Source organism: Nematolebias whitei, chromosome 6 (genome assembly GCF_014905685.2).
Source record: "Nematolebias whitei isolate Nwh7 chromosome 6, NemWhi1, whole genome shotgun sequence".
Lineage (NCBI taxonomy): Eukaryota > Metazoa > Chordata > Actinopteri > Cyprinodontiformes > Rivulidae > Nematolebias > Nematolebias whitei.
In genome coordinates, this window is record NC_056503.1 from 22,344,580 (window position 1) to 22,360,733 (window position 16,154).

The 16,154-nt window shown below is 40.7% G+C and overlaps 1 protein-coding gene across 1 annotated transcript in view; it reads left to right on the top strand.

Moving 5' to 3' along the window:
- st3gal4 (ST3 beta-galactoside alpha-2,3-sialyltransferase 4) overlaps positions 1–16,154 on the top strand; it is a 60,623-nt gene that overhangs the window by 27,942 nt on the left and 16,527 nt on the right. The window contains 4 exon segments of the mRNA XM_037677771.1: positions 3,775–3,856; positions 4,411–4,500; positions 5,349–5,446; positions 8,309–8,369. Coding sequence (XP_037533699.1) covers positions 3,775–3,856; positions 4,411–4,500; positions 5,349–5,446; positions 8,309–8,369 — 331 coding nt within the window.

The window sequence follows — 16,154 nt, forward strand, 5'->3', positions numbered from 1 at the left end:
CATCCATCCATCCATCCATCCATCCATCCATCCATCCATCCATCCATCCATCCATCCATCCATCCATCCATCCATCCATCCATCCATCCATTTTCTTTACCTGCTTCTAGATAATCTCTTATCCACTTGAATATCTCGCACCAAAAACTTTAAGGTTCACTTTCATTCCCTGTTTAATTCCAGTTCAGACAAACACTCATCTGCTTCAGTGCCTCAGTCTTGTAATCCTGAGGTTGCAGGTTCGAGCCCAGGTTGTCTCAGGAAGGGTATCCGGTGTAAAACAATTGCTAAATTTTTCATGCGAGTTGGCTCGCTGTACCAACTCCTGAAGAAGGGAGCAGCTGAAAGAAACTTGCAACTTGGAGCTTCATCGTACCGCTTGTTAAATTATCTTTTCATTTTATTATTATAACATTTAAATGTATTGTGGTTAATAAAAGCTGAACATTAAATGGAATTATTTGTCTCTTTGACCCTCACCCCCTGCTCACCCCTAAGATCAGAGACTTGGTGTGAAAGCTGAATTAAAATTGATAAAACAAAGTGATTGTACAGTTGTGACAGTTTGTGTTTATCTGCAGAGATGAGATAACATGAAACAGAGGAAGAGCCGTTGGTTTGATAAATGCACCAGTCAGTGTCGAAACAGAACAAGACCTTGTTTCATCTGTATGAATGAAGATTATATTAAATAAAAATAAACATTGTATACAAAATACCGACTTTTCTTAAACACTCCGTTCAACCTTGCTTAAATGAACAAAAAATAAGTAATTGTTCTTTTTAGCTGCTTCGTTCTGTCTAAACTTCTCGTTCTTTTATATATTTTTTCATTTTCTTGCAGACTGTGTAGTGAAACCTTTTGTTTCACTGCCGTTCTTCATTCATGTTACCTTCTTAGACGTGCCATTCATAGTGTTGTGTAAAGAATGTTGGAGTAAGTCAAGTCCGTTCACCTTTCTGCACACTCAGGATGAACTCAGGCTTTGCATAGACACGAGAGAACAAAGGAGGAGTCTAACAAGGTTAAGTCAGGTCGCCTGGATGGATTCTTCTTCCCAGAGGACCTGACTTAACCTCATTAGATTTATCTGACCGGATTATTGAGCATGCATCAGGACACGAAGGAGGAGGTTAAGATGTCCCACAGTGGAGCTAAAAGTAAGAATAAGTGTTGTCGATGTGTTAAATTGCGTTTGATTTAAAAAAAAAAATTGTGCTTAGATACAATTTGGATTTGCCTTTATTTGCACTGTGCAGACTTTGACGTTAGAATCACAGATGGGTCCCGAGTCAGCTCTCTTATCTTTTTAAACTCTTTGTTATAATAAAACAAAATGTTTATGATCATAATAAAATGCAGGATAATGTATAATCAACGTTATTTGTATTTGATATGGTCAATTGCTTTAAAAACTATTTTAAACGTGAAGCTAAAACAGAATGTATAAAAGGGTTGAACTACTTTGTGCGTAATTTTGAGTTCCAGTTAATTTTCACATCATTTCTGGAGCCAGTTCAAATAGCCTTACTGTCTAAACGTAACAAAATATGTTGCAGACAATTAAGAGATAAAATGCATTTTTCCCTCAGTCAGTTAAATGTGTCCATAAAAATGAAGCAAACAGTTTTATTTTTTCTGTGCGTAAACCTGCAACTTGTTTAAGGACTTTTTTGTTGAGCTTGCTGACTTTTATTTTTGAAGTGGAACCAAACGTGTCGAAGAAGCCGAAATAAAATCCATGTAAGTTCTGGTTCAAATGTAGTCAAATTTGAACCCTGACGCACATGCTGTGGCGCACGTTGCGGTGCTGTGTGGATCTGGACTCTCTTTGTACTGCCTCACCTGCCGCCTTTGATCTTTTCTGGCACAAAGCCTCCCGGCTGAAGAAAACTCTGCCAGAAAAGCTGAAACCCTGAAGATAAATATTTCCAGACAGTCACAAAAAGTTCAATAATTCAATTAAATAATGCGCTTTTTAGCCTTCACTTTTAATTCACCAACATTTCTTAGATTTAAACTTGTATTTTTCTTCCTTTAAACGCGACACTTGTTTTTGCTCCCATTTTTCATGGGCTGGACTCAAACATCGACTGTCTATGAACACAAGTCTGTCAAATATTGTTCACAAATGTGTGTAAATCTGTGTTAGTGAGCCCTTCTCCTTTGCTGAGGTAATCCATCCACCTCACAGGCGTTGCATATAAAGATGCAGATTAGACAGCATGATTACAGCACAGGTGTGCCTCAAGGCTCCAGTATACTCGGGTGTCCTGTCAGCAGCGCGGAAACTGTGCGCACTGTCCGCAGAGGGTTGAGACTTCATACTCAAGCGTCCACCCTGAGTGGCTGCAGACCAGCTCCGCAGGCAAGGGGCATTTACCTTCGGGACAAATTGAGGTCGCCAATTGATCATTTGCTTACAAGCCTAATGGTTTGATTGACAGGTCGTAAAAAACAAAACAAAACAAAACAAAAAAGATCTGGCAGCCCCAGCCGCAGCGGTGTTCTGTGTTTATATGTTGTTAATAAAAAAGTTCTAAAGAATTAAAAAAAAAAAAAAAAAACTGGAGCGCTGGCCCTGCAGCCCTCACATCAGACCAGCCCACCATGAAAACTCCAGACCCTCCCGCAGCCACGCTGGACCTGATTTTAATTCGCTCGTGACAAATTCCTTCATTTCTCACCATTTCAGTCATGGCGTCAACAGACAAGGAGGAAGAGATCGCTTGCCTCTTGGAAAAAAACAACAAAAGAAAAGACCATTAAACCAGATCAGGGATGAAGAAGGGGAATTTAATACATTGGTGTCGCATACAAAACTATCTGTTGCCGGGAAGTTTATTGTGCGACACAGAGTACGCGTACACAGTTGTAAAAATTGAGCTTTGCACAGACATGCCCTCTAATCCATCAATCTATCCGACTCTAATGCAGTACGCGCGGACCTCCGCGTACTGACATACGCCCGACTATACTGGAGCCTTTAGGCTGACCCAGTGCTTAATTTGAGACTGATCCTGCCAGAACATAATCTAGGGACTCTCTTATTTTGACAAGGTGCGTTCTGATAACTGTTTACTAGGATCCGGCTTGAATCCGGTAACTCTCAGGCTTAGGTTAGATCTACTGCCAATTAATCTGAAACACCTTTGGAGGCGTCTTATGGTAGATAAATGAACATTCAATTCATGGACAACAGCTCTGGTGGACATTCCTGCAGTCAGCATGCCAATTGCTGCTCCCTTAAAACTTATAACATCTGTGGCATTGTGCTGTGTGAAAAAACTGCACATTTTAGAGTGGTCTTTTATTGTGGTCAGCCTAAGACACACCTGTGTAATAATCATGCTGTCTAATCAGCATCTTGATACACCACACCTGTGAGGTGGATGGATTATGTCAGAAAAGGAGAAGTGCTCACTAATACAGATTTACACAAATGTGTGAACAATATTGGAGAGAAAGACCTGTTGTGTACATAGAAAGTGTTAGACCTTTGAGTTCAGCTCATGAAAAATGCATTTCCTGTGAACCTGCACATCTGTCTCTGAAAAACAAGTGATACTGAAGAGCTATACATATGATTTCACTTTTCTTTTTCACTACTTGTATTGGCACAAACTGCCCACCTGTTCATCTGGGCTTGTCATGCAATTTTTGTTTTAAATTTTACTGAATACAGTAAAAAAAACTTGCTGCAGGATGTTCAAGATGAAAATCTTTAAATGATGTATATATTTTTTTATCTTTTTTTTCTTTATTTACCTCAGCATGGGGCCTCAGGCTACTCCCATTCCTCCTCTTCTTCATCTCCTTTGTGACATATTACTATTCCTATGCCATACTTCAAAGGTAACCACACACACATACACACATTCTTGTAAACATACTTTTTGTGGACTATTCATTGACTTCCATTAATTTTCTATAGCTTAACCCTGACCCTTACCCTAAAACTAACCATTACCAGTACAGGCCTAACCCTAACCCATGTGCAATTCACACCTTAGTCCTAAACCTAACCCCTAACCCCCCAACGAGACCCATCCTTATGGGGACCTGGCTTTGGTCCCCATAAAGAGCAGTTAGTTCACACAATGCATGTTTTTTTTGTAAAATCAGTCCCTACAAGGTAACCTGAAACAAAAATTCACACACATACACAACTTCTGACTCGGCTGTTCTAATCTCTGTCACATAAAATGCCTTATGAGGTTTGTGCAAAGTGACGAACACAGACTCCACTTTTCTGCTCACCCAGTGCTTTTAGCTGCAGGTCAAACCAAAACCTTCACATGTGCCCATGCTTGCACAATTTTAGTGGTCTGGGCACGGTGACTGGAACCTTGTTTCCATGGATTCAGCAATGATCATCATGCCAGTTGTGGTGCTTGCGTGTCTTTCAGCTCCGGCGGGACCAGTAAGTCTCTGAACACCAGCAAGTCTCTGTGTGGTGGTTTTCTAATGCAGAAGAACTGGGAAAGTCTCAACTTCAAGTGAGTAAACACACACGTGTTTTCTGTTTTACACACTGGAATAAGTGGGAGGCTTATTAGAGAAGAACAGTGACAGTGTTTGGGCTGCCCAGATTCCTTCAGTTTTTCACAGAGAAAGATTAGACGTTATTTAAAGAAAAGTTTAGGTTAGACTTGTGATTCCTGTCAGTTTCAGCCATTTAGACCAGTGGGTGCACAGGAAAAGGCTCTTGATAAGGTAGGTCATCATAGTGTCCCTATTGGTTACCATCTGAAACCGTTAGGATTTATAGTCCCTGCAGAAAAGCTCAGTTTATTGTAGGCTTCTGGTCACTGCTTCTGTACCTGACAGTTACAGTTCCTTTACCTGAGGTTTGGCCTCATCTCATGTAGAGAGCTAGCTGGCCCCTGAGGGTAATGCACGTCTTAGAGACTCTGTGTTAATGATCGTGATCATTAACAGCCGCAAACTGAAGCTGATGAACACAGAAAGAGTTAGTTCGCATTTTACAACCTTTCCATGTTCATCTCATTCCACAAGTTTTACTTAGTCCTCTCTCCAGAAGAGAAACGTCTCCTAAAAAGGGATTTTAATTAAGAAAACAGTTGAATTACATTATTTAAGTTGTTGAATACATGCTATATTCTTGTGGCAGGTTAGGTTAACTTTTCTAAAAGTTACAAGAAGGAAAAGTTAAGCCATCACTGAATCATACAGGACAGATGTTTCATGTGTGATCACAGTATATTTGCTTTAATTTATTATTCTTGCATCATTCCCACTCGCATCCACCAATCGATGCACAAACGGAAGTTCTGCACGGTGCGTTCTTCATGTTCTAATCCCAGTTCTGGTGCTTCTCCTGCAGCGTTAGCAGACACACAAACCTCTTTCTGAAAATGGAGGACTACTTTTGGAGGGAGCACCTGCCAAAGCTGCCGCTACCCTATGGCATCAAAGGCAGTGGTACGTCGACCATGTTCAAGTTTCACACGACAAGTGCAGGAAAAAAACAAGATTACTGTAAAGTTATGTGTGACCTTGTTTCATCTCTGGAATAAGTCTGTTGCACATCTTCTACTTACTTGGTGTGAAAGTTCTTCAATGTTACCTATGTCTCTCTGTTTTTATAAACTCTCAAAAACATATTTCAGGAAGTTATATCCCCTAAATGGATATTATTTGCACAACTATTTCAATGCACTACTTGTGAAGTCAGCTTCATTTTTCTGTCCTCCTTCTCTCCTTCTTCATCTTAAAATATTTGTTTGTTACAATCACTGAGGCAAACAGGAAACCCAAATAGGATAAACAATTTTACAGATATCTAACAATTTTCAGTCAGGTCATCTGGACAGTTTCTTTTTTTTTTTCTGAAATGTTTCACCTTCTATCTAGAAGGCTTCATCAGTCAAGGAAACACACAACAAAACTGATTCTTCCCCCAAACAGCTTACTCCAAAGTGGAACAAACCAGTTCTGTTAGTGCTAAGATGGTGTCTTTGGCACGCCCCCTCCTCTTGTGCCGGCCCTCTTCCTCGTCAACAGTCATGTCAAACTGGTTCAAAACCAAAAAAAGTCCATGCTCAATAATCCAGGTGTACAAGCCAACAATTTTCAGTCAATCCTGACTGAAAATTGTTGGCTTGTACACCTGGATTATTGAGCATGGACTTCTTTTTTTTTTTTTTTTAATTTTACAGATATTTTCTTGAATAAATGAATAGAGGGATGGCATGTTGGCACACTTGGTAGAGCTTCCACCTCTCAGTGAGCAGGTTGCCTGTTCAAATCCCATTCGAGGGCTTTAGTTTGCGTGCTCTCTCTGTGCATGCGTGAGTTTTCTCCGTGTACTCCAGTTTCCTCCTACAGACCAAAAATATGCATTTTAGGCAGATTGGTAACTCTAAATTGTCCCCGAGTGAGAGAGTGGATGGTTATTTGTCTAATTTGTCTCAACGTGTCCCTGTAATGGACTTGCGACCTATCCAGGGTGTCCCCTGCCTCTCACACTGCGATAGCCGGACATGGGCACCAGTGACCCCCACAACCCAAAACAGGAAGAAGTGGGTAAAGATAATGGATAGATGGAAATTGAACTTGAATATAAAATTAACTCCCATTCTACATGTACACATACACACATACTGAGCAGCCAGGCAAAGTTTACAGATTTCTTTTTTTAATAAAGGAATTATTAATGCCCTAATTGTATCATTTTTTGAAAACTTGTTTCTAATAAGGGCAGCACGGTGGCACAACTGGTAGAGCTGCTGCCTCTCAGTGAGCAGGTCCTTGGTTCAAACCAGGGGCCTTTCTGGGTGGAGTTTGCATGTTCTCTCCGTGCATGCGTGGGTTTTCTCCGGGTACTCCGGTTTCCTCCTACAGACCAAAAACATGCATGTTAGGCTGATTGGTAACTCTAAATTGTCCCTAGGTGTGAGTGAGAGAGTGAATGGTTGTTTGTCTTGTTTGTCTCTATGTGTCCCTGTGATGGACTGGAGACCTGTCTAGGGTCTACCCCTGGACGGGTGTACCCCACCCTTCGCACAGTGATTGCTGGACATGGGCACCGGCGACCCCCATGACCCAAAATGGAATAAGCGGGTAAAGATAATGGATGGATGGATGGTTATAGGTAGAGCTGTCATTTCTAACCCAGGCCCGAAGCCTGGGCTGGGCTGGGCTGGGCCATAATAATGTGCTTAATGTGCGGGCCGGTTCGGTCTCAGGCTTTGATGCGGTTTTATGAATCATGCAGCTCAAAGAAAACCAAATAACAATGCACAATATAAAATTGTGTTAATCTACTTGTAGAGACAGAGGCAGTACATTTACTATGTTGAGAGGATGAGGAAGGAAAGAAAGAAGAGTGCAGCAGTTAATCAGACTGTGAAAAGGGAGTAACGCTGGCGCATTGCGCAATAATTGCGCATGTCAGCTTGGTCTTCTACGATGCGGTTTTACGAATCATACAACACAAAGAAAACTAAATAAGAATGCACAATATAAAATTGTGTTAATCTACTTGTAGAGGAGGAGGCAGGTCCGACCGGCCGGTTGAAAGAGGCAAAAAAAAAGTCCATTTAAGCTCAGATTGATTGGCTGATCACCGGTCGTACGCGTCTCTGCAACTGCTGTCATCTGCGGTGAAGGAAGTTGCAGCATCTACAAAAGCCGAAGAGAGCTGCGCGTTCAATTAAAATAGCCTTGTTCTATATTTTTAACCAAATAATTTTGCTCTAAAAATATTTTTGTTCATCTGTATAATAGCCTATCTTTAGAGTTTATTTTTTAAGCTATTGGTTTTGCATGTTAATATCCATTATTATTTGGTGAAACAAGAAATCTTATATCTTCCTTTATTTGAAATAATTTTTAAAATATCACATCAAACTGATTTGCTTACAAAAGCAGTAAAAGCTTAATAAAAAAATAGTTTTTTTTTTTTTTTCGAATTCGGGCCTGTAATTACAGTTAATCCGTCGTTTTGGGGTTGGGGTCGGAAAAAATCATACGGGTTTGGGCTGGGCTGGATCTTTTAGGCTCAAATGCGACTGGTTGGGGACACCACTTCAGTCATAATTTCACCAGTAAATGTCATGAGACAAGTTTTATTTATTTTGGTTCTAATGACACTGTTGTAACTCTGAGAGAAACTCGTGGCATTTGCATGAGCTTAGAACAAATACAAATATTAGTTATAAATTAGGTTAGAGTTTTACAAATGTTAAAATTGTAAACTTTAAAGCACTCAGCAACAATCTGTATGAATTTAAGTATTAAAATTATGTAACATTTTAATATTTGTTGTGATTTCTTCCCCAGAGTTGATGCTACTCAAAGTTCTTGCTGTAACAGATCACCAAATGCCAGCCAACATTGAGAAGTAAGTTTAATCACAAATCATGTGATGAGATACATAATTCATACAACTCACCATATTTCTACTGCTGTCAAGCCATACTGAGGTATAACCTGGAATAAAACTTCGACAGTATGACAATCTGTAACAAAATGACCGTATTTAACAACATTTTCATGTTAATTTACAAATTTAAAATTCACACCATGATGTAACAGTTCTTCGAAGATACACAAGTGGTATTAATGCTGCTATTATATTATACGTATTTTGTTTTAGGGAATATAATAAAATACAATACAGTGTTTCCCCTAGATAACTTGCAATGGTGGGGCGCTAATCTCATCTGTGATTTTTGTCAACCGGGGCGGTGGTGGTGAGGAGTGGGGGCGTGAGACGATCTGAGCTGCATGCTGTTTGTACTAACAGTTTTCGAGCGGGGAAGGAGGGGATCAGTGTGAGGGAAGATGCAGCGTGAACTTTTTAGCTAGCGTGCCTGCATTGCACACAGCTTAGCACTACGTCGATGTCGAAGGGAGGGTGGGGGTGTGTGCGCAGTTCGGTTTGGTAGGTGGGGCGCTCGGTTCTGTTGACGGGGCGAGGCGCCCCGCTTGTATAATTGTAGGGGAAACACTGCAATATAATATAATTTGTACAGTGCATATCAGTCGAGGGCAGACCTATCTTGGTTAGCCCTTGTTTGGCTTGTTTATAAACTTTCTCTTGTCCCGCCCATAACTTTTGATTCGCTCAAGATAATATAATAAATCTTCATAAACATATGCATCATCACCACAGGAGTGTTGCATAGACTTTTCGTCACCCCAGCTCCAAGATCAAGGTTACAAGTTAACCTTTATTTAACCAGGCAAATCCCATTGAGATCACATATCTATTTTGCAAGGGAGGCCTAGGCCTGAAGGCAGCCTAACAGCCTAACATGCATGTTTTGTCAAGATTAAATGGTATGCAATGTCTTTGCTTGTCTGGGCCTTGACTATAGATTGTTGTATAATAGTTTGTTGGGCTTATGATGCGCTGTATATGGTACTCTTGTTCGTTATAAAGCACAAATATAAATGTGTTGCCATTTTCTGTCTTTAAAATCATTGTCAAATACTGCTGTAGTCAGAGATTCACTTGTCGTCGGTATGAATGTCATTTTGTTAGAATTTTTAAATTTTTTTTCTCTATTTTACACAAGGTCAAAATTATACCAAGGTACAAATGTAAACATATTCCTCACTAATATTTGGGTTAATGTTCCCAGACAAGTTGCTCCTCGACCAGGACAAGCCTCTAGTACAATCCTGGCTAAATGTTTGACCAGTCCTCTTGACAGATTTGGTAGAGGATAATAGAATATAGTTTGGTTTCCTGGCACAGTCCTTGTTTTTAAGCAAAGTTACATTTTTAATTCAGTTGAGGTCAGGGCTTTAGGAAGGCCAGTCCAGAAGCTTAAACACATAACTGTTTATTTTAGGTGATGTTACAGGATTTGGAAGTGGATGTCCTCCTCTGTTGTTCTACCTTCTTGGGAGACACCACCATTCTGTTGGTACAGTGTTTTCACATTTAAAGACCTCACATTGACTCCTTAAAACAAAAGCACCTGCTGTCATTTTGGCAATAAAGCTCAATGTTGTCATGTCTGACCATGAAATGTTTCTCTCAGAGGCATTTACAGGATAATTTCAAAAAACTGGAAAATCGTGAAAATGATGATTATGGCTTACAAATAATGAAAGAAAAAAAAGTAGTGTCTCAGAAAATTAGAATATTGTGAAGAGGTTCAATAGTGGAAACTCGTCATGTCACACCCTAATCAGCTCATTAACTCCTAGACATGAGCTACAAATCTCACATTCCTCAAGTCAAGCCACTCCTGAACCAGAGACAGTGTCAGAAGAGTCTTACCAGGGCTGAGAAATCAAGGTCCCAAAGTCTGGAGGAAGAGTGCAGAGGCCCACAATCCACGTTACTTGAAGTCCAGAGTGAAGTTTCAACAGTCAGTGATGATTTGGGGCCATGTTCTTTGCTGGTGTTGGTCCATTGTGTTTTCTGAAGTCAACAGTTAATGCAGTCATCTACCAGGACATTTTAGAGCACTACATGCTTCCTTCTGTTCCCAAGCTTTATGGAGATGCTGATTTCATTTTCCAACAGGAATTGGCTCCTGCCCGCAATGCCAAGCTGACTATGTAATATTCAAATTTTCTGAGATACTGAGTTTTGATTTTTTTATCAATTTTAAGCCATAATCATCAAAATTACAAGAAATAAAGTATTGAAATATTTCACTCTATGTAATCAAGCTAGGTAATATAAGTTTCACTTTCTGAAATCTTTTGCTTACTTCTTTGTCCTCTTCAGCCACCGCAAGTCATCCACCTCCATCTTTCACTGTCCCTTACATCTTCTGTCCTCACTCCAACTACCTCCAAGTCCTCTCTAACTGCATCCATCTATCTCCTCTTTGTCTTTTTCCTGGTAGCTGTATTTCAAACATCCGTCTACCAATATACCCACTGTCCCTCCTCTGGAATTGTCAAAACCGTCTCAGTCTGGCCTCTCTAACTTTATCTCCCAGTTGTTCAACCTGTGCTGTACCTTTGGTGATATTTTTTTAATCTTATCCATCCATCTCACACCTAAGGAGAACCTCAACATTATTTCTGACACTTCCAGTTCTTTCTCCTGTCTTTTTGTCAATGCCACTGTCTCCAGGCCATACAACATAGCTGGCCTCACCACTGACCTGTAAACTTTTTCTTTGACCTTTGCAGCCACTCTTTAGTCACAAATCACTCCTAAAACTTTTCTCTATCAACTCCATCCTGCATGGACTCTCTTTTTCACCTCTTTGCCACACTCCTCATTTTCCTGGACAGTTGACACCTACATCTGCCCTGCACCTTTGTGACCTCTGCTCCTCACTGTTCCACCTGTCTTCCTCTCATTCACACACATTGACACTTGTCTTATTTGGCTCTTTCATTCCTCTTGTTGTAAGTGCATAGCTCAACATCTCTAAGTTCTTTTTCACCTGTTCCCTGTTCTCACCACAGACCACAGTGTCATCTACAAACATCATAGTCCATGGGGATTACTCCCTGACCTCATCTGTTAGTCAGTCCATCACCAGAGCAAACAAGAACAGGCTCTCAGCCGATCCTTGATGCAATCCCACCTCCACCTTGAAGCTACCTTTCACTCCTACAGTGCATCTCACCACTGTTTTGCTATCCTCATACATTTTTTGTACCAGTGGGTAACATACGTCCCTGCCACTCCAGATTTCCTCATGCTACCACACTCCCTTGGTACCCTGTCATATGCTTTTTCTAAATCCACAAAGACACAATGAAGTTCTTTCTGACCCTCTCTGTACTTCTCCATCAGCATCCTCAAAGCAAAGATGGCATCTGTGGTCCTCTTTCTCGGCATGAAATCGTATTGCTGCTCATGAATAGTCACCTCTCATCTAAGTTTAGCTTCCACAACTTTCTCCCAGATCTTCATTGTGTGACTCATCAGCTTAACTCCCTGTAATTGCTACAACTCTGTACATCAGCTTTGTTCTTAAAAATGGGCACCAGCACACTTCTTCTCCATTCCTCTGGCATTTTCTCTTCCTCAAATATGCCATTGAATATTTGAGTCAAAAGCCTCACTGCCATTTCCAAACCTCCACTGGTATGTCATCAGACCCTACTGCCTACCCCTTCTTCATTCTTTTCATAAATGTCCAAACTTAACCCTCATTAACCTGTCCCACTCCCTGTTCCACAATTTATATGACCTCTACTCTTCTTTCTCCTTCATTCTTTTAATTCATTAGCTCCTCAAAGTACTCCTTCCATCTTTCCATCATGCTCTTCTCACTTGTTAAAACATTACTATTCCTATCTTTCACAAGCCTAACCTGCTGCACATCCTTTCCAGCTTGATCCCTCTGTCTCACCAATTAATACAAGTCTTCACCCACTTTAGTGTTCAGCCTCCCATTCATCTCGTTATACGCCTTCTGCTTTGCCTTTGCTACCTCCCTCTTTCCACTATGTCAGATCTCCTTATAATCCTGTCTCCTCTCTTCAGTCCTCTCATAGTCATTTCTTGGCTAACCTCTTTCTTTGACTAGCTTACTGCACTTCACTATTCCACCACCAGGTTTCCTTATCATCTTTTCTCTGTCCATATGACACACCAAGTACCGTCCTACTCGTCTCTCTAATTAATGTTGCAGTAGTAGCCCAGTCATCTGGAAGTTCTTTCTTACCACCCAGAGCCTTTAACAGCTCCTCTGAATTTCTCACAACATTCTTCCTTCTTCAGCTTCCACCGTTTGATCTTCTTCACTGATTCGACTTTTTTTCTCTTCTTCACAACTGTCATTCTACACACAATCATCCAATGCTGTCTGCCCACGTTCTCCCCTGCCACAACCTTACAGTCCCCAATCTCCCTCAAGTTTTATCTTTTATACAGAATGTTGTCTACCTGCATACTCCTGTCTCCACTCTTACAGGTCACTCTATGTTCCTCCCTCTTTTTGAAATAAGTGTTAACTACAGCCATTTTCATTTTCTTGGCAAAATCCACCACTGTCTGTACTTCCTTGTTTCTTTTCTTGACACCAAACCTACCCATCACTCCTCATCCCCTCTGTTTCTTTCACCAAAATGTTCATTCAGGTCTGCTCCATTCACTACACTACTGTTGGATAAATAAATATCCTTTCAGCATCTGTACTTACTTTGAGGACATAAGAACATTTTTAACCGGTTTTTACTTGCAAGGGTAGAAAGTCACGAGAAGGCTTTCACAGATATACAAAAATTACATGCTTAGAACCTCGTCAGTGAGGATCTGCACCAGACTGTGAGGCAGGAAGGGCTTTATAATACATGCTTATCAGACAGAAACAAGGTCAAGAAAAATATCCTGATGCATACTCAATAATCCAGGTAGAAAAATCTAATAAAGTTAAATCTGGTCCTCTGGACATTGAAAAAAAAAACCCATAAAAAACAAAGCAAAACAACAAAAAAATGTAGAAACGTTTCGTCTTTCATCTGAAAAACTTCCTCAGTCTGAGGTGCTGTATTCAGCTCAGTCTTATAAATAGCTCCTTCTCAGAGTGGATCAACCAGTTTTGCTGCTGACAACCAAAACCAGCTGCTCACATGATCAAGAAGGATCATCAGCCTAACAATGGATCATTAGCACAATGATGGCTGTTTACTATTCACAGGGGGTTGAGTGATACTAGCAATCACAGCATTGTAAGAGGGGGACAGTTGAACATGGAGGCCTCCACCCCTGTTTAATGATGGACGATTTCTTTTCACAAAGATGGCCTCCTTTACTCCTCTCTCAAACCATCGTTCCTCTATATCCAGGATGTGAACATCTTCATCCCTGAAAGAGTGACTGCTGGCCTGGAGATGAGTGTAGACCGCAGAATCCTGGCCTGATGATGTTGATCTTCTGTGCTGGGCCATCCTTTTGGCCAGTGACTGTTTAGTTTCCCCGATGTAAGACTGGTCAAGAAAACCTTAGCTTTCCATCTTATAGACTCGGAGAAGGCCTTGGAGTTTATCAGGTGTGCCTCCGTGCACTTGCAGGTTCCTCTCTGCATAGACAAAAGATTAGCTTGACCTCACACACATGGTTCAACATTAATTTAACATTAGTTAGTGATAAACATCCATGATCTTTGCCTAAATTCCCCTGACAACCACCCTCTCCTCTCTGGGAATACTCTCTATCACTTCATTCAGATCCTTCCAAAATGTATTTTTCTCCTTCACATCACATCCAACCTGTGGAGCATAACCACTGACAACATTTAGCATTAGACCTTCTACTTTGAGACACATCACCCTCTCGGACACTCTTTTCACCTCTACTTCATTCTTTAGACCACCCCATTCCATTCCTCTTTCTATCCAAACCATGGTAAAACAGTTTAAACACTGCTCCATTGCTGTGAGCCTTGCTGCCCTTCCACTTGGTCTCTTGAACACATAAAACATCTTCCTTCTCTGCATCATGTCAGCCAACCCTCTATCTTTGCCTGTCATTTGCTATATTTACATGCGCAAATTTTTTTGACTGGATTGAAATGTTTTCAGATTAAATAATTCAAATGTATCGTTTACATGGGCACAATCTGTTCATGACGAGCGTTTACATGCAGGCTTTGTTCTGAACAGAAGTACTGACATGCGCAGAGTGGTAAACTCTCCTTAAAAAAACACAGAAGATGAAGTTCTACTTCCGGTTTACATCCGGCATGAATGTAAACAAAGCTGAGCACCCAAAATGGACCCGCGACAGGTTTTAACGACAGTGGAGACGTTACTGCACTCCCTGACTGAGCTACAGGTAATACAGATCATTTTGAGCTCTTTCAAAGTTTCTAGTAGAAATGTTGTGTTGCTCACCGACCAGTTTTGCTTCCCTGACATGCTTATTAGCATTAGCCAGGCAAAAATGACAAAGTCGCACATGCGCAGTCAGGTCAGTTTTTCACCATCAGATAAAAACGGAACAGATCAAGTGTTTACATGCGCACTGTTCGGGTTATGAATCAGCGTAAACCACCCGTTTCGTTCTGATCACAAATTATTTCGGATTGTGCTGAATAAACAAAAAAATAACACGAACGAGGTGTTTACGTGACGGTTTTTATTCCGAACGGCCGTTTGATCCAGTTACTTATGTGGATGTAAACATAGCTACTGTTCCCACATTTAGATTTGCCACCCTCAGTCCTACAACATTGACTTTTCTCTTCTCCCTCTGTCTCCTGACACATTTCCCTCCTTGTGGTCTTCCACTATCAGTAGCACAATTTACGCCAGCACCTTGTTTGTCAACAGCACTGGTAGCAGTCGTTGTTAACTCGGGCCTTGACTGATGCGGTATGGTGTTGCTTATATGAACTTGCAATTTAGTTTAGGAAAAAGTGTTTACATCGGATTCCCTTCCTGACACAACCCTCCTGTTTACCCAGGCTTGGGGGCAAAACAAGAGATACACTGGCCTGTACTCCCTAGTGGCTGGTTTGAGTTTCACTTTCTGAAATTGTTGACAAAAATTTTTACTTTTTCACAATATTCAAATTTTTTGAGAGGCACCTGTACTTTGTTCACATGGGCACCTGAAAGTTTCCACTTAACTTGAGTGTTTCACAATGTAAAGCCTGCGACACTGAAGTTCCAGCAGTTTACAGTTTATACCAGCTTGAACTTTTATAGTTTCTGTGCTGTTCGTGAACATCCTACCAATGTCTTTTCAGTCTGAAATCCTTTTAATTCTGGCAAAAATGAAACTACCAGCTGCACTACGTCATGATCATTAATGAGAAGATAATAGACTTTGATCTAGTCAAGATTAGACTTTCTAGGCTTCAACACTTTAAAAGATTTAGATGAATGTACATGTTTGACCCTGTACTTTCCAATACTAAAATATTTTCCAACAGCTGACAGTTTATCTTGAACTATCAGAAACATTTTGTGGAATTCCCCTTTTTAAGCCATCAAACAGGTTGGACTGACTGCTCTAAACTACATGTAGAGGAGGGTTCATACTCCTCTTCATGGGCAACCAGAGACAACTCTGCACTGTCTCTGACATTTCAATGAAGAAAGTTTGAGCCTCAGGGACAGAAAAACACACTGGTTTTCACTCCGTGGCTTTTTAGCATACCTTGAAACTAGAAACCATCCCATATTATATGTTTCAGATTCTTTCCTAAAGCAGCTTTTTCCTTTTTTTACAAAACAACATCTGTAATGT